Here is a 26,173-nt window from a genome sequence, read left to right as displayed (position 1 = left end):
CAGGACTCACTTACTCCAACCGCATCAAAAATTGACTGTAATAAATCAGTTTATTGGCCCTACACTGATATACCCCTTCCAGACTGTTTCGGTTGAGAAAATTTCCAAATCAAGTCTGTTAAAAGCCGAAAACATGATCAGAAGCGCACTTAAAGAAATTCTACAACTTCCGAGTGACACACCGACAAGTATGCTATATTCGAGCCACAAATGTAAAGGGTTAGCACTAATGCGCGCTACTTGGGAAGCGTACCTTCAACAGCTGAACATCCATCTTAAGCTAGAAGCTGTGAATGATTCGCACGTAAATGCTGTTCGAAATTTCACAGCAATAAAAACTCGCTGCCTATCTGAACTTCAACTCAATGAAGAGACATCAACGAAATCTGTTAGACAACTGCGCGATATACTTAGAACACGCGAATTTGAAGCTTGGTGTGCATATCCACAAAAAGGAAGAGGTGTTGAGTTATTTGCTCAAGTTCCTGCTGCTAATTCTTGGGTTACCAGAAGAGATGGTTTAACTTGTTCGGAATGGAGGGAGATGTTGAGGATGACCGCGATGGTTGCACCGGTACGTACTCTGCCGGGACGTTCTACCAGCACAGGCCACTGCAGACACTGCAATGAGTATGAAACCTTACCACATGTGATGGGGAGTTGCCCTCAAGGAGAACTGCTTAGGATCAAACGCCATAACATCATCAGAAACCTGATTGCTAATGCTCTTCGTCTCAAAAATCTAGAAGTGTACAAAGAAGTCCACTGCCTCGCCGAAGGAGGCAGCACTCGCAGGATTGATATTATAGCGATTGACAGACGGAGGAACGAAGCAGAAATTATTGATCCTACGGTACGCTTTGAATCTTCAGCCTCTCAGCCGACTGACGTAGATAATGAGAAAAAAAGGATATCTATAATCCAACTATCCCTTTCTTTCTTGAGTCGTATAACCTTAAAAAAATTACGGTGACTGGACTTTTCTTTGGCGCGAGGGTAACAGTTCCCAAATCTTTCGTCACATGGCGACAAAAATATAAACTAGCGAGAAGCCTACAAGATGAGATAGTCGTCTCACTCATCAAATACTCCGTTTCGATTCTTCGTCACCATTTATATGGAGTTCATGCCATTTAACATGGTTAATTGTAACCTATCAGTTTTTTAAACATTAATCTTTTTATCTTCCCTCAAAATTGTTATTGTGTATTATTCTGTGTCTTATGGCAAATCTAGGGTGTCCTGGATCAGACTAAATAAATAAATAAATAAATAAATAAATAAATAAATAAATAAATAAATAAATAAATAAATAAATAAATAAATAAATAAATAAATAAATAAATAAATAAATACCATTAGTTTCTTAATAATATTTAATGTTATTTGCTTTACGTACCACTAACTACTTTTACGGTTTCGGAGACGCCGAGGTGCCGGAATTTTGTTCCGCAGAAGTTCTTTTACGTGCCAGTAAATCTACCGATACGAGACTGACGTATTTGAACACCTTCCAATACCACCGGACTGAGCCAGGATCGAACCTGCCAAGTTGGGGTCAGAAGGCCAGCGCCTCAACCGTCTGAGCCACTCAGCCCGGCATTAGTTTCTCCTTAGGCTGTTTAAAGTCTTGGGTTTTATGTGATCGTAGAACAGGAAATTCATCATCTGTTTTATCATCTCCCAAGATAGAAGAATTATCTAAGAAGGAATTAATATCAGCCTTGGAAGTGTTATTTGAAGTGTCACTTGAAAGCAAGGGTCGTTTTATTCCTTGATATTTAGTTAAGAGTAATTCTTTATTTGCTTCATATATTGGGACTGAAGTGTTCAAGTTCAATGAGACACCCTGTTGAGGGTGGTTTCTAGAGGAAGAGGATGTGTCATTAGAATGTTCAATAATTTGCTGAGGGTCAGTAGTTGGCTGAGGATTCATAGTTGCATTTGCTGGGTTGGAGGTGTCCTCCTTGGAGGAAATTGAATGTTGGTCAGGTGGCTGGTTGTTTTCTTCTAGAGTCTCAGGTAGTGAGGGACATACTCGAGCCAAGTGGCCTTCCTCTTTACAAATAAAACAAGTGGGAACGTCTGACGAAGTGTAAATCCAATAACTGGTTCCTTCAAAATATATTTATAGTGCATTCGGTAGTTTATTGAAATCGTCAGGTTTAACATTTAGTTGTCGGCGGAAGCTAAGAATGTGTGTGAATCCCGGAATATTAATTCCAGCCTTTAGGTTGGATATAGATGACATTGGTTTGATACCCAGCTGTTGTAAATGTTCTTCAATGACTGTGTTGGGTAAAATAGGACATACATTGGATAGTATCACTCTCTTGTTTGCGACAATTAACGGTCTGAGAGCGAGATGAATATTATTGATTCTATTTACAGGATGACTGAGTGACAATTCCTGAACAAGTTTGGTGTTCGATAGGAATATGCAAATCTTGCGTTTGAAATACGAGATATATAACGTATGTTAGCTGGATCTGTTATTTTTCCTACAGCAAGAACGTAGTCTCTTATTGGAATTCCGTCGTGAGCATCAGTAATAATAGACTGTTCTTTGTTTTGTTGTTAACTGCATTACAGAAGCATAACTTATCTAAGACTGCTTAGGTACATTGTGGGTAGAACTGTCGGTAAGGTTTCTTTGAGGGTGGAAGGCTTTGAAGCCTCCCTGAATTACGGTGTTCAACTGTCGGTTATTGATATCCTAACGGTTTTCTACACGTAGAACAGAAAATAATCAATTTCACTCTAATTAAATAAAATTATGTCGAGTCTAGTCCTCGAAGTTTACACTGAGTCGTAATACTCACATTTGGTCCAGTATTTGTATTGAGAAAGGACTTGAAGTACGTTTATTTAGATAAAAACTGGCACACATCAATAACACGTTTGTACTCATTCACTGCCACCTCGATTCTCCACTGGTCTTAGGTTTGCCACTACTACAGGCTCCTAAATTTGCTTAGATTCATCCTCATTAGGTACCCTTATTTCAGAGCGATCGAAAGTCTTCTTTCTGTTCCTGGAAGGTCTGTTGAGCTCAAGGCCAAGGATCCTTAAATTGACAATATTAAGATTGACACAGCTTTCTAAACATATTTCGCCTGGCTGAAGTTCGCACGGTTTGATTACTCGTCGGGAAGTCGAAACATATGGAAACCAGACTGTCACTTTCTCTTTCACCAGAAAGGAGTATCGCGCTTATTCCTGTGGGACGAAATCAGCAAGATCTAGAGCTAAGCTCTTTGTACCACTTACCACCGACTTCACGAATGATTACATACTTAACCTTCCACTCCTCCAAGGTCCTCAGTGATCTTTATGGAAATAACCTAGCTTTGTAATGATTTATGAGCAAACCGTGCGGCTAAATTTCTTCTCTGTCGACACAGAAAACAATTATTTGCTGTATGTTTTACGTCGCATCGGCACAAAGAAATTGTAATGGCGAGATATGAAAGGCTAGGATTAGGAAGGAAGCGGCCGTGATATTAATTAAGGCACAGCCCCAGAATTTACCTTGTGTGAAAATGGGAGACCATGAAAAACCACCTCATTGGCTGCTAACAGTGGGGATTGAACTCACCATATCCTGAATACAAGGTACCAGCTGCGTGACCCAAACCTCGTGGCTAACTCCCTCAGTCCGTAAAAAACAATAACACGAAATGTTATCAGAAAGTTCTTAAATTATCTTCTGCTTGCCCCTCCCCCCCCCCCCCCCCCCACATCCGACTTCAGCACCCACATGAGATGCACTAAATTAATGAAAATGAAATGGCATATGGCTTTTAGTGCCGGGAGTGTCCGAGGACATGTTCGGCTCGCCAGATGCAGGTCTTTCGATTTGACACCCGTAGGAGACCTGCGCGTCATGATGAGGATGGAATGATAAAGACAACAAATACACCCAGCTTCCGGGACCCCTGTTATTAAAGGCCAGCACGCTAACCATTTAGCCATGGAGCCGGACACTAAATTAATATCCATTTCATATGATTTATGTGTAGATCCGTGTATAGTGACGCAGCCAGTGTAGAATAAGTTACGTTAGATCTTCACTAGTTTCATTAAAACGTAATGATTCATATCAGAATTAAGAGAAATAATGAGAGAAATTTTGAACTTCCACAATTCTATACTTTTTAACGCTAAATTTTATCCCGTAATACATACTATAGTCTTATGATAAATTATCGCAAACAATTTTTTAGAAAAATAGTGAATCGACTTTGTACTGTAGATGTTTTTATTGTATTTTGCCGTGCAACGTGGGAACAATTTCTGTTATTTCAGTTCAAATTTGAACAGCTGGTCTTTAACACATATGCAATTGCTATGCGTTTTCTTGTAAGGCAAGAAATGTAGGAGATACAAATTTTCAATTTTGCTTTCCTTACAAACATTGAAAAAAGTAGTAATCGCTACTTTATATCATCAAAATACATAACAACTCTAGATTTTTATACGTACTGGATAATTTTTGAAAATTTCTCAAGAATATGTTAGAAAATTTGATGCAAGGGACGTTCTGTATATGACGAAGTGCTGGAGAATAAAATAGCGAGAAAATAACAAGTGAAGGCGTGGACTTTCCTCATAAATTCTTCTAAGTCTGACAAGAATTAAGACTAACGGTGAAAATGTCATCTTTGAACAGGCCTTGACGACCCTTGGAGGGGTGAAAGGTAACGTCTTCCACTATCCGTAACCACGGCAAAGGGTGAACATAATTACAGTTTCTGAAATACACTGACTGACAGAGCAAATGCAACACCAAGAAGGAGTGGTCAGAACTTTATGCCAATTGCAGGGTAGACTGACGTCACTGAGGTATGCTCATGATGTGAAATGCGCCGCTGTGCTGCGCACGTAGCGAACGATAAATGGGACACGGCGTTGGCGAATGGCCCACTTCGTACCGTGATTTCTCAGCCGACAGTCATTGTAGAACGTGTTGTCGTGTGCCACAGGACACGTGTATAGCTAAGAATGCCAGGCCGCCGTCAACAGAGGCATTTCCAGCAGACAGACGACTTTACGAGGGGTATGGTGATCGGGCTGAGAAGGGCAGGTTGGTCGCTTCGTCAAATCGCAGCCGATACCCATAGGGATGTGTCCACGGTGCAGCGCCTGTGGCGAAGATGGTTGGCGCAGGGACATGTGGCACGTGCGAGGGGTCCAGGCGCAGCCCGAGTGACGTCAGCACGCGAGGATCGGCGGATCGGCGCATCCGCCGCCAAGCGGTGGTAGCCCCGCACGCCACGTCAACCGCCATTCTTCAGCATGTGCAAGACACCCTGGCTGTTCCAATATCGACCAGAACAATTTCCCGTCGATTGGTTTAAGGAGGCCTGCACTCCCGGCGTCCGCTCAGAAGACTACCATTGACTCCACAGCATAGACGTGCACGCCTGGCATGGTGCCGGGCTAGAGCGACTTGGATGAGGGAATGGCGGAACGTCGTGTTCTCCGATGAGTCACGCTTCTGTTCTTTCAGTGATAGTCACCGCAGACGAGTGTGGCGTCGGCGTGGAGAAAGGTCAAATCCGGCAGTAACTGTGGAGCGCCCTACCGCTAGACAACGCGGCATCATGGTTTGGGGCGCTATTGCGTATGATTCCACGTCACCTCTAGTGCGTATTCAAGGCACGTTAAATGCCCACCGCTACGTGCAGCATGTGCTGCGGCCGGTGGCACTCCTGTACCGGTACCTTCAGGGGCTGCCCAATGCTCTGTTTCAGCAGGATAATGCCCGCCCACACAATGCTCGCATCTCCCAACAGGCTCTACGAGGTGTACAGATGCTTCCGTGGCCAGCGTACTCTCCGGATCTCTCACCAATCGAACACGTGTGGGATCTCATTGGACGCCGTTTGCAAACTCTGCCCCAGCCTCGTACGGACGACCAACTGTGGCAAATGGTTGACAGAGAATGGAGAACCATCCCTCAGGACACCATCCGCACTCTTATTGACTCTGTACGTCGACGTGTTTCTGCGTGCATCGCCGCTCGCGGTGGTCCTACATCCTACTGAGTCGATGCCGTGCGCATTGTGTAACCTGCATATCGGTTTGAAATAAACATCAATTATTCTTCCGTGCCGACTCTGTTTTTTTCCCAACTTTCATCCCTTTCGAACCACTCCTCCTTGGTGTTGCATTTGCTCTGTCAGTCAGTGTATGAAGAATATTGTAGAAATTTTAAGCGCTGATCTGAACATTCTATATTTTGGTGAGAAATGGCCAAATTATAAGTCATGACTCCGTATGAATGGCGTATTTTAATATTGCAATGGTTTCTGCAAGACTCTGCTGTCTTGGGTTCTCACAGCAGTGGCCTCTGATTGTTTTCTTCAAGTATCTACGCTTGGTAGTGGAAGCGATTATTGGTATAAGGGAGAAGTGCAACAATATAGCCAATCATTTATTTTCTGGGCGCTCAGGTGGTATAGCGCTGGCTTTCTTTCTGAGACCAAATTGACGGACGCGATCCTGACTCAGTCTGGTGATATTCTAAAGTGCTGAAGTACTCTAGCCTCATGTCGGTAGATTTACCGGCACGTATAAGAACTCCATTGGGACACATTTCCGACACCTCGGCGTCTCCAAGAACGATGAAGAAAGTAGGTAGAGGTACCTAAACGATATAACACATTATTATTGTTATTATACATATAATTCGCTGGGGCCATCAAGGACCACGTTAAGTCTTGTTGCATTTGACACCGAACTTAGCCTCCTCTAGAGCCCAAATTTCCTTCATTCTTTGTGAGTGGGCCTGCTTACGCTCCTCTGCCCAAGGGGCACCGTGTCTTCTCTTCGGTTGCTCGTCTCGGTTTAGCCCGTTCGTCAATATTTTCTTGCGGAAGAGATCTCTGTTAAGGCCGTCTTCAGCTGAGATATGTAGCATTTGCAGGTCTTCTTTGGTATTTCTAAACCAGGGAATTGTGGTTTTTTGGTTTGAATCAAAAAAATGAAAGATTTCTTTAGTTAACTTTCTTCCGTCCATTCTTTTTAGATGACCGTAAAATCGTGCCCGTCTTTTTCTGATTGTGTCGGTAATTTTCTCTATTTTGCTGTAGACTTCCTTGTTGGATCTCTTTTGATGGATTCCATTTCTGTACTTTGATCCCAAGATTCCTCTCACAATTTTGCGTTCTCTTTCCTCCAGTTCTTCAAGGAGTCCTTTGTTGGCATTTAGAGACAGGGTTTCGGCTGTATATAGAACTACTGGCTTCAGAACTATTTCATAGTGACGTATCTGGGTGTTTTGGAAAAGGCATTTTTTGTTGTAGATTGTGCGGGATGTTTGGTAGGCTATTTCCAGTTTGTGTACTCGCTCCTGAAGTGCTTCTTTATCCAGTCCATTTTTCATGATGATCTCACCCAGGTATTTGAATTTGTCTACTCGGGTGATGTCCCCGTATTTTGTATGGAGTTTTGGTGGAGCCTCTTTGATGTTAGTCATTATTTCTGTTTTCTCAAACGATATCTGCAAGCCAGTTTGTTCGCCAATTTCCTTTAAAATTTCAACTTGAGCTCTAGCGGTTTCTATGTCGTTTGAGAGAACAGCAATATCATCGGCAAATGCTAAGCAGTCTGTTGTGATCCCCTTGGATTTGGTTCCTATTCTCAATGGACTGTAGTTGGTTTCCTGTAATCTCACCCGCCAGGTTCTGATGATCTTTTCAAGAACACAGTTGAAGAGTATCGGGGATAGCCCATCACCTTGTCGGACTCCTGTTTTGATGTCAAAGGAATGCGAGAGACATTCGTGGAACTTAACCTTGGATTTTGTATCGGTCAGGGTGGCTCTAAGTAATGCCAGCAGTTTCAAATCAACTCCAAATTCATTTAACATGTTTAGCAGGACTTCCCGGTCAATGGAGTCGTACACTTTCTTAAAGTCCACAAAGGCAGACACATACTGCTTGGACCTCAGTGTACAATATCTGATGATCGTTTTGAGATTTTGGATCTGTTCAGCTGTTGGGCGACCTTTTCTGAACCATCCTTGGTATTCACCTATTTGATGTTCGACTTGTGCTTCCAAACGCTCCAGGATGGCAAGTGATAGAATTTTGCAAGTCACGGGTAGCAAATATATTCCCCTGTAGTTGTTGATGTTCTTCATGATGCCTTTTTGTGTAATGGATGGATCAAAGCTATTTTCCAATCTTCGGATAGGGTCTCCTTGTTCCACATTTCTTCTATTTGCTTTTGCAAGATATCAAGTGATTCCTCTGGGGCATATTTCCATAGTTCTGCTACTACTGAGTCTTCCCCTGGTGCTTTGTTTTTTTTGAGACGGGCAATGTGGCGCTTGATTTCATCTCTGTCGGGTGGTCTGGAATCTGGGTACCTGAGTAAGGGTTCCTTGGTCTCAATGGGGCTTTGCGGTTTAGAGCAATTAAGTAAATTCTTGAAGTAATCTGCCAGAATGCTGCAATTTTCTTCATGTGACGTCGCCAGTGTGCCGTCCTTTCGCTCAAAGCATAGAGATGGTGGTTTATAGCCAGTGAGCTTGCGTTTGAAGGCTCTGTAGTACTCTCTGCTTTCATTCTTCCTAAAGTTTTGTTCTATATTTTCAATGAGAGATTTTTCGTATTTACGTTTCTCAGTTCTGAACACCCTAGCTGCTTGGGCACGTTGGGTTTTGTAGGTTTCCCAATCATTTTCTGATTTCGTAGAGTAGTACTGTTTCCACGCATTGAGTCTTTCTTGGAGGATTGATTCGCAGGTACTATTCCACCAGGCATGCTTTTTGCTTCTCTTGATTTCTGCAACATCTTTGGCGGCCTCAACAAGGAGACTTTTGGCGTTGTTAAAGTCACAGTCATTTGGTCTAGCCTTCTCCTGGAACTCCTCGACCCTTTGCCGAAGTTTATCATTGTCGAAGCGTGTGATCTCTTTGGTTGTCTTCCTTGTGTTTGCGGGAATTGGTTTGAATATGATAAGAGACATATAATGATCTGAGGACACATTGATGCCTTTCTTTACCTTGACTTTCATAATCTCAGGGCTGTTTCTCCTGGAGATTGCAACATGATCAATTTGGAACTCTCCGAGAGCTTGGACGGGAGAACGCCAAGTCATTTGCTTTCTGGGTAGATGGCGAAAGTGGGTCGACATGACCTGCAGGTTGTGATTTTCGCAAATGGACACCAGTCTTTTGCCGTTGGGATTGGTTCTTTTGTGAACAGGGTAATTTCCTATAACTTTCTTGTACTTCTGTTCACGACCTAGTTGGGCACTGAAGTCACCCAAAAAAAGCTTGACATGGTGTTTGGGGATTTTGTTTAATTTTTCATCCAGTAGATCCGAGAAATTATCAACTTCGTCTGGATCAGACTTGTTCTTATCGTTTGTAGGAGCATGTGCGTTAACTAGGGCGTAGGTTTTGTTCGCGCATTTAATTGTGCGTATGGACAATCTGTCACTCAGGGGTTCGAAATTTGCAACCGATTTAAGGATCTTGGTTCTAACAGCAAACGCGGTTCCAAGCATCACAGCTCCATTGAGGATTCCTCTTTGCGCCTTGCTCTTGAAAAATCGGTAGCCTTCGGATTCAAAAATCTCTTCATCTGGGTACCTTGTTTCCTGTAGGGCCATTATGGATATCTGATTTTCGTGAAGAGCTTTGGTGAGGGTTTTCAGCTTGCCAGTTTGTGTAAGTGAATTTATGTTGAAAGTTGCTAGAAAGGTTTTAGATTTTGGCCTGAGTTTTTGACTCTTCAGGGTACACCGAGACGCACCGACTCGTCTCTTGGATGATGTCGAGTCTCCCCCAGAATCCGAATGAGACTCGTGCGCCGTGGCGTTTACGACGAGGGATTTATCCGAAGATTTACCCCCTGGGGTATGTTTCTTGAAATGTTGTGCCATCATGCTTTTTGACTTGACTTTGCTTTGGACGGGTACCCATCCTTTTACAACTAGGGTTGTTAGCCCTAGAGGTTGCCTCAAGATGTTTTCTGGCTTCTGGTCATTTACCAGTCTTCGCCGTAACCCTGGCAAGGGACCAGTTTTTTTTTCACGGTGGTATTTTATTTCCCTACTACCCTCTGACTCTGCTGGCGGCAGAGCCAGCGAGCTTCCCCAATTCCAATGGGACGCGCCCGATGGAGGTAACCGGTAAATCCCCACACGGGTATTATTGTTATTATTATTATTATTATTATTATTATTATCATTATTATTATTATTATTATTATTATTATTATTATCATCATTAGTAATATTATACAGGTCAATATGGATTTTTCTTCGTTGATTTTGACACTTATTTTGTATTTAAAGATAAAAAGTTCATTGTTCCGTATTGAAATTATTGATGTTAAAAATTAAATAATTGAAAAGGAGGTTCAACCTATTCAATACTTAAAAGAAGGAATGTGATTACTGCATTTCCTTCTTTTAAGTATTGAATAGGTTGAACTTCCTTTTCAATTATTTAATTTTTAACTTATTTTGTGTTTAACGTTTTCGCCTGAATCCGAACATGCTGTTATTTTTTTTCCCTATTACACACTGATCTCTTAATAATTTTAATATTTGTAATTAATAAGATATTAATGCTCGTTACCGACTGAGGAATGAGAAGATTATATGATGGTTTCTTATATAATGGTAACAATATAACATAAGTCCCAGTCACTCATTCTGTCCATTTTAAGGATATCTACAATGATATGAAGGTTTTATGTGTGTTGTCAGGACATCAACAGGGTTACACGAAGTACTCATCTTACATTTATAAATGGAATAATTGAACAATATGAGAATGGGCTGGAGAAAAAGCACTTATACGATATTCCAGGAACATTACGAGGAAGTGTTTAGGAAATCTTGAAAAAGTCCTTTACCTGTATTAAATTAGGACTTATGAAACAACTTAGCCAGTACTAGAGCATTAGATAAAGGCAGAAGTTTATTTAAGTATCAATTAAATAATTTTTCCGGGCTCTCAGAGTCAAAAGTCCTTTGTAGGGACGCATATCTAACTAACTAAACTAAAGATACAAACTTTGAAGAATTTGTGAATATTCCTGAAAGGGAAGTTTGGATTGACTTCAGAGAAGCAGTTCAGACGTTCCTGGGAAGTTAGTAAAATCCAAAATATGTGCAATATGTAAGCAACATGCAAGGAAACGTTGTCTTAGGATGAAAGATGTGTCTAAGGGTACATTTCCTTCAATCAAATTTAGACAATTTTCCAGGAAACCTTGTAGAATAAAGTAAACAAGGTGAGAGATTTCACCAAGACATTTAGGAAATTAAAAGAGATACCAGGAACGATGGAATAGATCGATGATGGACGACTACTGTTGGTTTTTGAAACGAAATGGTCCTATTAGATTGTATAAGAGAACGTGGGGCACAATAGTTTTTATTCAAGGAAAAGTTCAACTCATAACCTACGTGAACACAAGAAGTTGTTTTAGGGCTTTTATCTTTTGAAATGTATGTGTCAATAGTTCAATAGTTAATGAGTATATGATTTTCGAATACTAAGATCAATCTGTTGCATTGATACAGCACAATGCAGGATGAATTTCTTCCTGTTGAGTATATTACGCCCTTCATTAAGTTGGTGGTGTGTTGTGCAATTTCTGTTTAAGCATATTAGTAAGGTTTCTATTACGTGTAATTTTTAAGAAGGCTGATATGAAGGAGGAAAATTAAATTCGTTTCTCTAATCCATATAAAATATAAAAAAATCACGACTTATATATTTCATATTGACTATATCAGGCAACGCAAAGTCATCTCCATACAGGCCATGAAGGCCCTTTTGGGGCGGGGGGTGGAAGGTAAAGGCTTCCACTACCCGTAACCTCGGCACTTGATGGAGTAAAGTGGTTAGCTCTACGCCCGGCCGCCCTTGCCCCCAGGAATTGCCCTGGTACTCATTTTTTGATGTAGGGTGAGTGAACCTCAGGGCCATGTGCACTTCCGGAAGTGGAAGTATCGTTTCTTAAAATTTATGACTACCTGACGGGGATTCGAACCCACGTCCTTCCGCGTGAACAGAGCACGCCTTTACCGATTCGATAAAGCAGCCCCTGTGTTGACTATATAATCTATATAAATTCAATTCTCATAAAATAATTTTGTTAATGGCTCCACCTATTCAATACCGTACTTGTCTTGTTGATAATAGTAAAAATTCTTTAAAACATCAGTACATGTTTCGGCCTATCATATTTGACCATCTTCAGCTGAAAACTAAATAAAACGATACACTTAAAAATGAACTTCATTACAAAGATCATCATCATCATCATCTGTTTACCCTCCAGGTTCGGTTTTTCCCTCGGACTTAGCGAGGGATCCCACCTCTACCGCCTCAAGGGCAGTGTCCTGGAGCTTCAGACTCTTGGTCGAGGGATACAACTGGGGAGTATGACCAGTACCTCGCCCAGGCGGCCTCACCTGCTATGCTGAACAGGGGCCTTGTGGGATGGGAAGATTGGATGGGATAGGCAAGGAAGAGGGAAGGAAGCGGCCGTGGCCTTAAGTTAGGTACCATCCCGGCATTCGCCTGGAGGAGAAGTGGGAAACCACGGAAAACCACTTCCAGGATGGCTGAGGTGGGAATCGAACCCACCTCTACTCAGTTGACCTCCCGAGGCTGAGTGGACCCCGTTCCAGCCCTCGTACCACTTTTCAAATTTCGTGGCAGAGCCGGGAATCGAACCCGGACCTCCGGGGGTGGCAGCTAATCACACTAACCACTACACCACAGAGGCGGACCATTACAAAGATACATGTTAAAAATATATTTAAAAACAGTTTAAAACTGGACATTGATTAATAAAAAAGTGTGTCCACTTTGACGGGCGTTGCTTGCTGATTGTAAGGTGGAGAATGTTCTGGTGATTACTTCTTATCAACTGAAATGACCTATGTGAATACATCATTCAAATTAAACACTGGCATATTGTTGTGTGCCGGTGATGATGAGACAGGAAGTATTTGACTAAAGGAACTTCGATAAGTTTTCTGTGGCAAAGTATGAGCATATATTGCCAATTCGGAACTTAATAGCATGTTAAAAAAGGAGTGAATTCTACATAGTATAAACTTAGAGGGCTGGAAGAGAGAAAATTTGCCAAATAAAAAGATCACTAGAAGTCACCCGGCACCTGCAATATTGCTTGACAAGAACGCTAGCGAGTGATGAATCACAACTCCAAATAGGACACTATCCTTGTCGACATTCATCACATAGTCGCGAAGCGCGGGAATTAGATCCTTCTGGTAGCATCAGGTTTGTAGCACCATTCCAAAATAACATTCTAAGTGTATTCTACACACACACACACACACACACACACACACACACACACACACACACACACACACACACACACACACACAAATTCGCGCAGTCGGGCGTCGCAGCGCGACTCCTCACATGCCAGCAATAAAAAAATGTCTCTTACAAAATTTCGTCTTGCGAGTATATCCAGTAGAAAACGGACGTTAAAGAGTAACAATCTGGCAAAACTGTAACCATATGTACGGTAACTACCGCTGTCAGCACGCCCACGTCGTGCTCTACAGTTGGTGCAGTGGGTAGAGTTTTTGGTTGGCATGCAGGAGGTCGATGGTTCGATCCTGGGTTGAGGCGCATTTTTTATTTGCTAATTTCCATATGACATTACCTACTGTGATACAGTAAGACACAGTTTCTGAGGTCACATGTATCCTACATTTACAACATAATAATAATAATAATAATAATAATAATAATAATAATAATAATACATTGAGATATGTACTAAACAGCATGCGGTTACCAGACGCAACACGCAGTGTTGAAAGGCAGAATTATTGGGACCATGGTGATAACACATACAAATTGTAACCGAGTTTGGACATTATTCGCAGAGCACGTTGCTAGGCCTACTGGTAACTTAAGGCCCTAACGAAATGTAATGGACCTGAACGAGGAAAGAATAATAGTTGGTACTAATCTATGGGACCATTGGAGGAGGGTACAAAGAAAACAGGTTTCACATCTAGTACATGAAGTGGTGCGAATAAATTCACGCCCACGACGTGGAAAGGGCGCCTTTCAAAGCTGACCAATGAAAACGATTGTTCATCCACTTCTAGGATCGTAGTATGTAAGTGCAAATGGTTTCTAGAGGACCCACTGCAATCGCTGTTGACGATTAAGATGCCAGATCCCATACCACCTGGGCTACATTTACGAAATAAAAAAAACATACGCCTCAACCCAGGATCGATCACTCGACCTCCTGCATGCTAACCCAAAACTCTACCCATTGCACCAACTGTACAATACGAGTAATGTTTGCTGACAGAGGTAGTTACCCTACATGTGGTTACAGTGTTGCCAGATTGCTAATCTTCAACGTCGTTTTTCTGCCGGATATACTCGCAAGATGAAATTTGTAAGAGACATTTTTTTATTGCTGGCATGTGAGGAGTCGCGCTGCGACGCCCGAGTGCGCGAATTACGCTTCACTCTGTATATATATATATATATATAGAGGGGCTGATAGAAATTATAGATCCGGAAATCCTTGACGAACAATTTGGCTTCCGGCAAGGGAGATATACCTTACATGCCATGAAAAGCCTCCTGAACAGTATTGAGGACATCCTATGAATCGCGAAAGGAAAACTAAATGTACTGATCATCGAGTACGCACAAGCCTTTGATTCAGTAAACAGGAAGATTCTCATTTCAAAACTAGAATCACTCATCAAAAACGAACACTATCTAGCAGATTCATATCTGATATTTTGAGACTATATCTACATCGATGACCAACTCACAAGATCTAAGCCAATAGAACAAATTGTAGGAGTACTCCCAGGGCACACACTCGGCCCTTTGCTGATTAACATCGTCACCATGGACATAGCTAAAGAACTCTAAACAGAAGACGTCTGCCTATTAATTTATGCAGATGATACGACTCTAACGTCCACGTCGCAGGAAAAATTGCAAGAAGAATTTGATAAACTGATTATGTGGGAAGAAAAAATAACTTGAAACTAAACTTGCAGAAGACTGTTCTGATGATTATCCGAAATGCAGGAAGATTACCTGCAACTTACAACATAACTTTCCAAAACGCAGAACATTCAAGAGTAAACCACTACAAATACTTAGGGGTGCCCCTAAAAACAACTGAGGGATGTTCTGCAAAACACTTCATGGACAGAGTTAATGCAGCGATCACTACAATGGGTGACATAAAACTGCTTCAAAAGCTTCCAAATCAGACAGCAATCTCTTTATTACACATGATGATTTTCCTTATCATGATGTACGGAATAGTAATAAGGTAACACCTTACGAAAACCGACTTTAAGTTGATTGAAAAATCCACATTACTAAATGAGACAGTTTGCCTATCAAAGATCACACGCTGGAGATTAGTTTACAAGCTAACTTGAGAACATATCTTTTTAGAAGAACTCCGACTGAAGCTCCTACTACATCTACATCCCAGTACAAGGCAGTAATCAGGCAGTATCACAGGCGCATGACTATGAACGAATGTAAGACCCCTGCACACGAACTAAGACACACCATGACGCGGTTTGCGGTGCACGACTCCCAACAGAAAGTTTGCAGCAAAAATATGTCCACGAACCAAATACAAGCTGCATATCGTCGTTGCCGGGACAAAACCTCCTATGTGATAATATGTTTTGAAGATATACTGACCCGCAGCACATACATTGTGAAGAGCGAGAATGTCTTGACAATATGCACACGAAATTGCATCTTAGATGACAGAACCTTACCAGCCAAAGTTCTAAGCTAAATTTATTTCAGAGGCGCGCGGCTGTGAGCTTGCATCCGGGAGATAGTAGGTTCGAATCCCACTATCGGCAGCCCTGAAGATGGTTTTCCGTGGTTTCCCATTTTCACACCAGGCAAATGCTGGGGCTGTACCTTAATTAAGGCCACGGTCGCTTCCTTCCAACTCCTAGGCCTTTCCTATCCCATCGTCGCCATAAGACCTATCTGTGTCGGTGCGACGTAAAGCCCCTAGCAAAAAAAAATATATATATATATTTCACATAGGAGGTTTTGTCCCGGCAGCGACGATATGCGAGCTGTGTGGGGAAATTTTGATAGGCCCTTTATATATTATGTGTACAAACATAAACTAATATCTTTGACTGAACTTCGTACATACAATTAATTAATGAAGTTTAAATAAATGTAATTAACCGTACACGGCCATTGGATGCAATAAATAAATTTACTTTAAAAGAATTATAACTACCTTTTGTCGACATCTTTGCACGCGTGAAATTTAGTATTGTGGCCATTTATGGAAATGATACAGTGTAAACTTACATTATCCATTGGTCGCAAGTTGAAACTTAAGCTAAATTATAACCGTGGTTTCCTTTGAGTTATTTGCAAGAAGTTGATGCGGTAAATCCGTGGAAAACTACCGAGGATGGTCGTCGGCAAGGAACTTTAGAAGACTACTGGCTTCTCCAAGTGGTATACAGATACCACTAAAATTGAAGTCTCCCAGTCTTGTGTATGCTACAAATCGTCTAAAATTCTCTAAATATCTAAAAAAAAAAGGAATATTCGAACTGACACCACATTCTTAATATATTAGTAAGATAATTCTAAGAATTTATTTGAGAGTTTGCTAAGAGAAAATACATGTAAGGGAATTCAGTCGGTCAATAAAAGTTCATAAAATATAGATATATATATAGAACTTTGTTTTATGTCTGTGCATTTATAATATTTGTCTCAGAATTACCGTGGAATTAAACAGTGAAACAATAATCAAAATAATAATCATAATAGAAAAGGACAAAACTTCGCATTCAGTACACATGTTAAGGATATTAAAATGTTTAATTTGAATGGATTTGCATTCTACACAGCGAGCAGAAGACAAGAACGTATCAAACACAACTGCTGTTATTAGCAAGAAACTGATAGTGGACCTGGATGCAAAAGAAGTCACTGAACTCATTTTTGCTTCTTTTTTGCTGAGAGGTAGTATTCTCGATATTAAAAATATTATTTCTTAGCTCCTAGTTAACTGACTGAAAAAAAGCAAGTGCAGGGGACTTCTGGATATCTATACTTTAATATCGCCAAGGTTCATGATAAACGTGGGGCTGCCTGGCCGAGGTGGTAAAGGCGTGCTCGGTTCGCCCGGAAGGACGTGCGTTCGAATTCCTGCCAGGAAGTCATAAAATTTAAGAAACGAGATTTCCACTTCCGGAGGTGCATATGGCCCTGAGGTTCACTCAGCCTACAGCAAAAATGAGTACCAGGTTAATTCCTGGAGGCAAAGGCGGCCGGGCGTAGAGCTAACCACTCTACCCCATCATGTGCCGAGGTTAACAATGGTGGAAGCCTTTACCTTCCACTCCTCCAAGGGCCTTAATGGCCTGTACGGAGGTGACTTTGCTTTGCTTTGCTTTGCTCATGATAAACGAATGAGAAGTTTTCGCGTTCATTCTACTTCAACAGAATGATAGACCAAAAACAACTATAAAAATTGTGGGTATCGTCTCCGTATCTTGTATACTATAAACCCTTTAAAATCCTCTAAAATTCGCGACAAATAAATGAATATATGGACTAACACCGCATTATCACTATATTAGAAAGATAATTCTAAGAATTTATTTGAGTGTTTGATTGAAGAAAATAAGTGAAAGAGAATTCAGTCGGTCAGTAAAAGTTCATAAAATCTATATAGAACTGTGTGTTTTTGTCCGTACATTTCGAATACTTGGTTAATATTTCTACTTTAATGTAAAATGATCAATGCTAACTTTAGTATAATTTTCGACAGTCTGTGTATTTGTTTATTAAGGTATGACCCTAAGTATATTACTGTGATTGGTATGAAAGTACGTAGATATTATCGTAGAAGGCAATCTGGAAAGTAAACGGGGCAACACATTATGTGATAATTATTAAGTAGAGAAGATGGAATTTTACATGCACACATTCCCACAACAGTTCAGTTTATAATGAAAGTGCACAAAAATATTTTGACATCATTTTCTTGTAAGACAAGCATTTAATGATAAATATGCGGAGTATAATTTCTGATAAATATCTCGTTGAAACATGCTTGAGAGAAAATCGGGAAACTGTAGCCACCCCAACCAGGAATCCTCAAAAATTCGATCATGTCCATAAAAACATGTGATTTAACCTTCATGAAAAGTATAATTTAAAATATAAAATAATAAAATTAAAATACTACATCATTTTATTCCAATTCACGCGTAATGCGTCTATCGACTGAATTATTTATTGACTTCATACTAAAATTACAATTCTATTTGGGGAATACAAATTGTACCTGATTATTGACAGGGAAGATTTTAAAATTGTAAGTGATTCACAGATTTAAAATTTTCTCAGGAGTTTAAAATTTCCTTATGTTTAATTGCTTTATCTACAAACACAATAATCAATTACTTCCCAGTGACTGATGTTATAAAGAAAATCTTGGCAGCACATATCATGAATAATTTTCTTCTCCCTGTCCACCTGTTGGGGTTGCTGTTCATTGATCTCATAAAGAATTGCGGGTTCTATCATAGAATACTAGAACCTTATTTATGACAACAAAACTATCAACGGGTATGAAGTATAGCGTAATGAATTTCATTTCAGGGAAGGTTAGACACAGCACAATTAAACCTTCAGTTACACTTGGTTTAATCCTAGCTCGAATTTACGTTATATTCATTCCACAAAAGTACGTCATCTGTGCTAGCGATCAGCTATATTTTCCCCTTCCCTATTTCTAAAGGGTAGTGAACATTTAGCGTAAACGTGGGTATTAGCTAAGAAGGCAAACAAGAAAGTAAACGAGGTTACACATTGTTAGATAACTCCTAATACCTAAAACGTGGCTGAATTCGACCAAAGAAAAAACAGAATATAACCGAATATCGATGCTTTATTTTAAAAACTCGTATGTCCCAATGGTCTTCCTACCCATTATATTCCTTGCAACTGGTCACGCCTCCCAGCCACCTACTTATATGAATTCCATCAGAATAATTTTCATTGTGTTCATTTTCGTATGCTAACGGGTAAAGGGAAATTGACTTTGCCATACTGTATTTTAGGGATGTAGTTTGCATGGCGCATTTACGTACTCCTACCGTATAATGTGTTTTATTAAATTTACGTAACTATTTGAAACCGACATATTTGTAGACTGCCGCCCAGATTTCAAGTTTTCATTCTCTGTACGGATTATGAATATCTATGCACTTGATTACCTTTTATTTATGCACTTTTATTATCATTACAATTTAATTTTGTTGTTTTTTGCTAAATAGTCACAATAAATGCAGCTCGAGCTCCATATTCTCTCTACTTAAATTCAATCGCAGCTACATAGCTCGCGAAATTATCGATAAAATCTGGAGTTATTGTTATATTACCCATGAGAATTGTATCTCTCTGGAGACCTTTCACTTTGGCTTACTACTAATCTTACGCTATCATATTGCACACGTAGCTACTTTCACTGTCATACTTAATATAAATGACCATTCATTTTGTGCCTTGGCTTGACTAACTATTAGTTAAGATCATAAAAGGAAATGGACACTGAGAAATAGTCCGGCTACATGGCTGAATGGTCAAATTACTGGTTCGATTCCAATCGGAGCTGGGGATTTTATCCGCGACTCGTTCATTCCTCGTTCATCACACTACCAAACAGCACAGAAATACACGATAGTGTATACATTTCTCCACATGGGCTTGGTGTCGGGGAAAACGCTCCACCGTAAAACTAGGCTCAGTTCACTTTAAATCTTTTTAGCACAGAAAATGTCGTTTTAGTGTCCATGGTGCACGGAGTAATTTCATTCTTTTCTTAATTACACATCACAACTTGCCCATTATAACAAAAAAAATATGATATTTAGTAAAAGTACTTTGGTTTGAGTTCTAACATCAGTTTGAAATGAACAAATGTTGACAATTTTGAAGCAGATAGTCGATGATAACTGCCACGCATAAAGGAACAGTTTTATAGCTGGTTACGTCTGCTAATTACCGTGCTATAATGCCAACTCTAAAGAATTAGAGAAATACAAGGAAAAGGAAGAAAAAGTTAAAGAGCAGGAGGAAGAGAGAGAAATAAATTTAAAAAGATCATGTTATGAACCACACGTGCTGCAGATTTGAACTCGTTCTCACATGAAAGCACTGGATAGTCGATGTTTAGACGTATAATCCTGTTCAATGAAGAATATTAAGCATCTGTCCAATCCAAAGGGTTACACGTCTCATAGGCACTTTGTTTACTCATCGAAAGGTGCCTTCCTTGAGGGTAAGGATACATTCCGTAATCTAATATGTTTGTGTTCGTTTTGTTCCAGCCATGATTGCCAAGTGGGCGAAGGTGCTGTCGCGCCAGAAGACAGTGGGCGACAATATCGGCGAGGACAGCGGCCTATCTCGTTGTCTAACGCTTATGGACCTCACTTTACTGGGGGTTGGAAGTACCCTTGGACTAGGAGTGTACGTGCTGGCCGGCTCGGTTGCCAAAAATGAGGCCGGGCCTGCCGTTACTATATCTTTCCTCGTTGCAGCCGTCGCCTCGGCTTTTGCTGGTATGTGTCTGAGATGGCGTGTGATTTTAAAGTATTTTTGATGAATTGTAATTTTATTTTCAGATCAAAAATACATGGTAGACCAATTAGTAAGGGAGGGCCATGAGCCCTAACTACGCCACTACGAAATAAATAAATAAATAAATAAATAAATAAATAAATAAATAAATAAATAAATAAATAAATAAATAAATAAATAAATAAATAAATAAATAAATAAATAAATAAATAAATAAATAAATAAATAAATAAATAAATAAATAAATAAATAAATAAATAAATAAATAAATAAATAAATAAATAAATAAATAGATACGTAAACAAATAAGTAAATAAATAAATAAGTCCGCCTCTGTGGTGTAGTGGTTAGTGTGATTAGCTGCCACCCCCGGAGGCCCGAGTTCGATTCCCGGCTCTGCCACGAAATTTGAAAAGTGGTACGAGGGATGGAACGGGGTCCACTCAGCCTCGGAAGGTCAACTGAGTAGAGGTGGGTTCGATTCCCACTTCAGCCATCCTGGAAGTGGTTTTCCGTGGTTTCCCACTTCTCCTCCAGGCAAATGCCGGGATGGTACCTAACTTAAGGCCACGGCCGCTTCCTTCCCTCTTCCTTGCCTATGCTTTCCAATCTTCCCATCCCCACCAAGGCCCTTGTTCGGCATAGCAGGCAAGGCCGCCTGGGCGTGGTACTGGTCATTCTCCCCAGTTGTATCCCACAACCCAATGTCTCACTCTCCAGGACACTGCCCTTGAGGCGGTAGAGGTGGGATCTCTCGCTGAGTCCGAGAGAAAAACCAACCCTGGAGGGTAAGCAGATTAATAAATAAATAAATAAATAAATAAATAAATAAATAAATAAATAAATAAATAAATAAATAAATAAATAAATAAATAAATATTTACGTAAATAAAAATAACTAGCTAAATAGATAAATAAATAAACAACTTCAGAGGCTTCCATGACGAATAGAAAATGAACAGGGGATGGGCAGAGGAAAGAAGACAGAGAAAGAATTCAAAGATTTTGGGCTGCAAAGAAGGCTTCCAGTAATATGTGATTGTTGATTAACGTGGTCTCAAATTGCCGTAAATGAATATAATAATAATAATAATAATAATAATAATAATAATAATAATAATAATAATAATAATAATAATAATAATAATAATAGAAATAAATTGTGACGATTGTGACGCTTGTTGTTTAACTCATTCACACCCACTATTCATTATTCGGATCTAGATTTACATGCATTGCATTGATAGGGCATATTCCTATCTCATAGATATTGCAATATCAAGAAGGACTTAGTCCTCAGTGTTGATTCTGAGCTATGCAATTATACCGTGCAAATATGTAAGCGATACATTTTCAGTCCAATTGGATTGCTTATACGGCACTCCCCAGGTGATGTGATATGATGCTTATGTCGAACGAACTACCTCCAGTAAGCGGAGAACAGTACAGCTTAGCTGAAGTGCAGTTTTGAAGTGAAATGAGGTGAAGTGTACACCAGTCAAACATGAGTCAACGACATAGGAGAGCACGGTGTGCAAAATTGTATCAGTTGAGGATAGCTCGAACAACTGCTCATTGGAGGAGAAGGCAATCTCTAAGGATTACAGTTGCATGTGTTGGCTGCTGAGATGCCTATATGTGGCCCATAATCGGATTTCTAGTCCACGTGCTCTCCTGGAAGTTTTAAGTATTCGTCTAGGTGTGGCGGAGGAAGTTGTTTTACGTAACTGTCCAGGTTTGACGCGGGAATACCTGAGTTATGTTCGATGTTTTCAGATCTAGGAGTGCCTGTAACAATGGTAGAAACCATTCTTGAAAGACCTTTCTGAAGGTTCTCGTGAAGGCGAAGCTTGCAACCGTCTTTCACTACTGAATCGTTCCCTATTTAATTTATGAAATTAATGTTGTACACGGCAAGCATACCATCACTAAACGCGTACTAAAAAACCATAAGAGAATGTTTTGACTTGAAATCTGCACTGCGTAGTATGAACATATCCATATTCTTTAATAGCTCTCATAGACTGTGACAATAATGTAAACGAATAGGGAGAAAATTCTAGTATTCAAAATTGTCACCCCTTTTCAATTAAAACGACTACGTATGTTAGAGTAGTAATGTACGTACCGCACTAATTAATGTGCAGATTTGGTACTGAAACCTAGTGTCAGACCGCGCATGGAACGTGTAATAAATAATCCTAGGCCGCACTCGGGCATGTTTGTCTAATCAAATCTTCGTCAGGGTTACATCTGAGCGGTCTCTGCTAGCTGACGGGTATATAATCCAGTAGTTTGTCACCCTATGGACCAAAGAGCAGGAAATTCCCCCCGTAATTCGGATGGTTGGAAAGAACCCCTAGCAACATCAGCGTAAATTCTAACAACCGTGGATTCCAACTGTAGGCAACAAGTGATTGTAATCTTGTCCCTGCAACATCGTATGTAAGAATAGTCTGATGTCGGGAAAGATCACGCGGCTTGATGAATGGCCCCGTGTCCTCTATGGTGATCAATTGAGGTTTGTCAATGCCACAATGACAGTCACCATCAGCACCGGTGACATGCTGCGAAGAGGGCCGAGCCTGTCTTATCGACGATAGGTACGCTGGGCCTTGTTGTCTGGGGGAACTTTCAGCTTTGACAATTGGTGATTGTTGAGGATGATATTACTTTGTCAGTATTATCACAGAGTACTCAATCCAGCTGTTGTTCCTCTAAGTTGCAAATAGGATGCATCCGCGCGTACTCTGAAAGCATCTCCAAGGGAGCTCTACACCATATCAGAACATTACAATGGTTCGCCATGCCTCCGTACCTAAGCCTCGCTGAACATGTGGGTGGGACATTATAAGCACTATCTTCTCAGCCACATCGAACCGTAGACAGCTACTTCTCTAAGTGTAGCAGATATGGGATGGAATTTAACGGGCCTAACTGACTCCACATCTCGAAGATCCCAGTTCGATATGGTCACACACTCTACTGACATTTGTCCAAACGTGATCATAGTGGGACCAAAAACTGCTACATAATATCGTTGCACAATCCCTTCTTGAGTATTACACTTCAGATTCTCAGGTCCATCCCTTCATAGTGCTGTAGTTTCCATTTTGATTTGTATATTTTATTTCTGAACTTAGTTTGGAACACTTCCTTCACTCATGCGTTTATTAGGAACAAATATTTTAGTCTATTTTTATTCATTTTACCACTTTACAAATTTTTGCTCATTTCTGTACGACTCCAATTTTTGTCATCATTCCTCTCCTTACCTACAGTAACATACTCTTTTGAAATATAATTTATTCTGTATCTAAGCAATTTTAATATCTCTTTGTCAAAAGCAAGGTTTAGATTCAGATTCCAAAAAATATGTGCCTGGTTCTTAATTACTGGAGCCAAATTCCCCCATGTTACTATGCCATCCACTTAACGCAGAATTGAGTGAGGAGAAAATTCTTGGAAGTCCTCCCGTCAAGAAAATAAAGAGACACGACAGATTTCTTCAGCATATCATTCTACATACGCCAATGCCTTCTTTTCTATAGTTAAATAAAATCGCAGAGTGAGTTTGAACGTGATTGTCAGTCTGGATTGAGATAGTTGATCCAATTTTGAGTTATCCTAATCATTGTCTCCATATTGGGTGCTTCATATACTCCCCAGTAGAATGGGTAGTATAGCTGGTCCGTTGTAGGAGCTTTCACTGTTACGTACGAAGCGGCATCACACAAAAACGTTAAGTCAGAGAAGTTGCCGAGTACTGCAGGGGCTGTAGATAAATATATTTTACAAGGTCTGCATTCTCCGTTTACGGTTGGTCGAACGAAGGTAGTCGTGCTGCACTAGTGAGCGTAGGGGCTGCCTGGCCGAGGCGGTAAAGGCATGCTCGGTTCGCCCGGAAGGACGTGGGTTCGAATCCCCGTCAGGAAGCCGTAAAATATTTAAGAAACGAGATTTCCACTTCCCGAGGTGCATATGGCCCTGAGGTTCACTCAGCCTACACCAAAATTGAGTACCAGGTTAATTCCTTGGGTCAAAGATGGCCGGATATTAGAATTTTTGAGAAAATGTCCACACCGAATGTAGTTACAAGTCTTAAGTGAAACTCTGTTTTGACTCACATTAGCGCTCGTAGTGTTAGGAAAAGGCAAACTTCTAATCTAATCGACCGGGTAACCATGATTAAGGAAATGATTGTAATTTTCTAGGAATAAATCTGTATAAATAAAATTGTAGGGGGTCCGCTGTCTGTAATTTGTTTTGTTTTGCCGATTTTTCAGATATTTATCCGTTTTAGGTCAACTCAAGACCGAATCTGTGGTTTTTACGTTTCGTGTCTGTTTGTCTGTTCCACCATCACGTCGAAACGGCTGGATAGATCTCAACCAAACTTCATATTTAGAGTATACTCATCTCGGGGAAGGTTTCGATATGCATATCATTTTAAAATCTTTGAATACACGGGGGGTTTATAGGAAAATCTGAATGGTTTTTCCACCATGACTATGAAACGGCTGGATAGATCTCAACTAAACTTCATATTTAGAGTATACTCATCCCAGAGAAGGTTTCAATATGCATATCATTTTAAAATCTTTGAATGGATGGGGGGTTTATAGGAAAACCAGAATGGTTTTCCCCCATTTTCTCTTATGCTATTGATTTTCTGTAAACTTAGTTTACCGTACGTGAAACGTCTCTTCATTATAAACAACTTACGCTGTGTTCATAATTTACTTTACTCTTCACATGACGGAGAAATTCACAATTTTCCGCTGGTATCATGCTCTGCATTGAGTGACCGACAGACCGACAACGAACCTACAGGTTACCATAGCAACGTCTCTGACTGCATGCCAGCAGGGAAGTAACGTATTGCCATTTTCCTCATCATGCTTTTAAATTCGTGGTTGTTCCTTGGGTAGGAGGCAAGAGAGGCGTCAATCGGCCTATCTGCGGGATATTGGCGGAATATCGTTGCAGGTTATAACCGCCCTCGAATAGATTAAGTAATAACACCATTAGTCATCTTCTTATTATTTGTTTAGCTAGGAATCACTGGACCTAAATTTCTCCGCTGTTACCACTTTATTATATCCATAACTCACACTAGCATAATTTATTGAGGGGCATTTGATTTTCCAATACATTAACTTGGCATTTACATATTTGTCGTTATCCGGCTGTCCTCAGTTATAATCCATTTTCTATTACTTTCAACTTTCTTAACTGTATTATTTTCTTCCTTAATTACGCCGTATGTACGCGAGTGCTATAAACTACTGGATGTATTTATACCAAGACTCATATTTAGAATACACCTGTCCTTGATAGGTTTTAGGGCAAATATTGTTTCCAAATCCCTGAACTGACTGGGGGTTTATACGAAACCGAAACAGTGATTTTGCACTTCTACAAAATATACACAACCAACGTTAATTTAAAACTACCTGCCTTGGTAGAAATTAATTTCTAAACCTTTTTTCTCATGTGCAT

The 26,173-nt window shown here is 40.3% G+C and overlaps 1 protein-coding gene across 5 annotated transcripts in view; it reads left to right on the top strand.

The window, feature by feature from the left end:
* Positions 1-26,173, top strand: part of LOC136867134 (cationic amino acid transporter 2) — a 289,680-nt gene that overhangs the window by 78,753 nt on the left and 184,754 nt on the right. For all 5 annotated transcript variants that reach the window (XM_068227031.1, XM_068227028.1, XM_068227029.1 and 2 more), the window contains exon 2: positions 20,419-20,652. In XM_068227031.1, coding sequence (XP_068083132.1) covers positions 20,421-20,652 — 232 coding nt within the window. In that variant the 5' untranslated portion in view covers positions 20,419-20,420. The remainder of the gene's footprint in view (positions 1-20,418; positions 20,653-26,173) is intronic.

This window comes from Anabrus simplex, chromosome 3 (genome assembly GCF_040414725.1).
Source record: "Anabrus simplex isolate iqAnaSimp1 chromosome 3, ASM4041472v1, whole genome shotgun sequence".
In the NCBI taxonomy this organism is placed as follows: Eukaryota; Metazoa; Arthropoda; class Insecta; order Orthoptera; family Tettigoniidae; genus Anabrus; species Anabrus simplex.
Note: the sequence above shows the minus strand (reverse complement) of the source record. Positions and strands in the feature narration are given on the sequence as shown.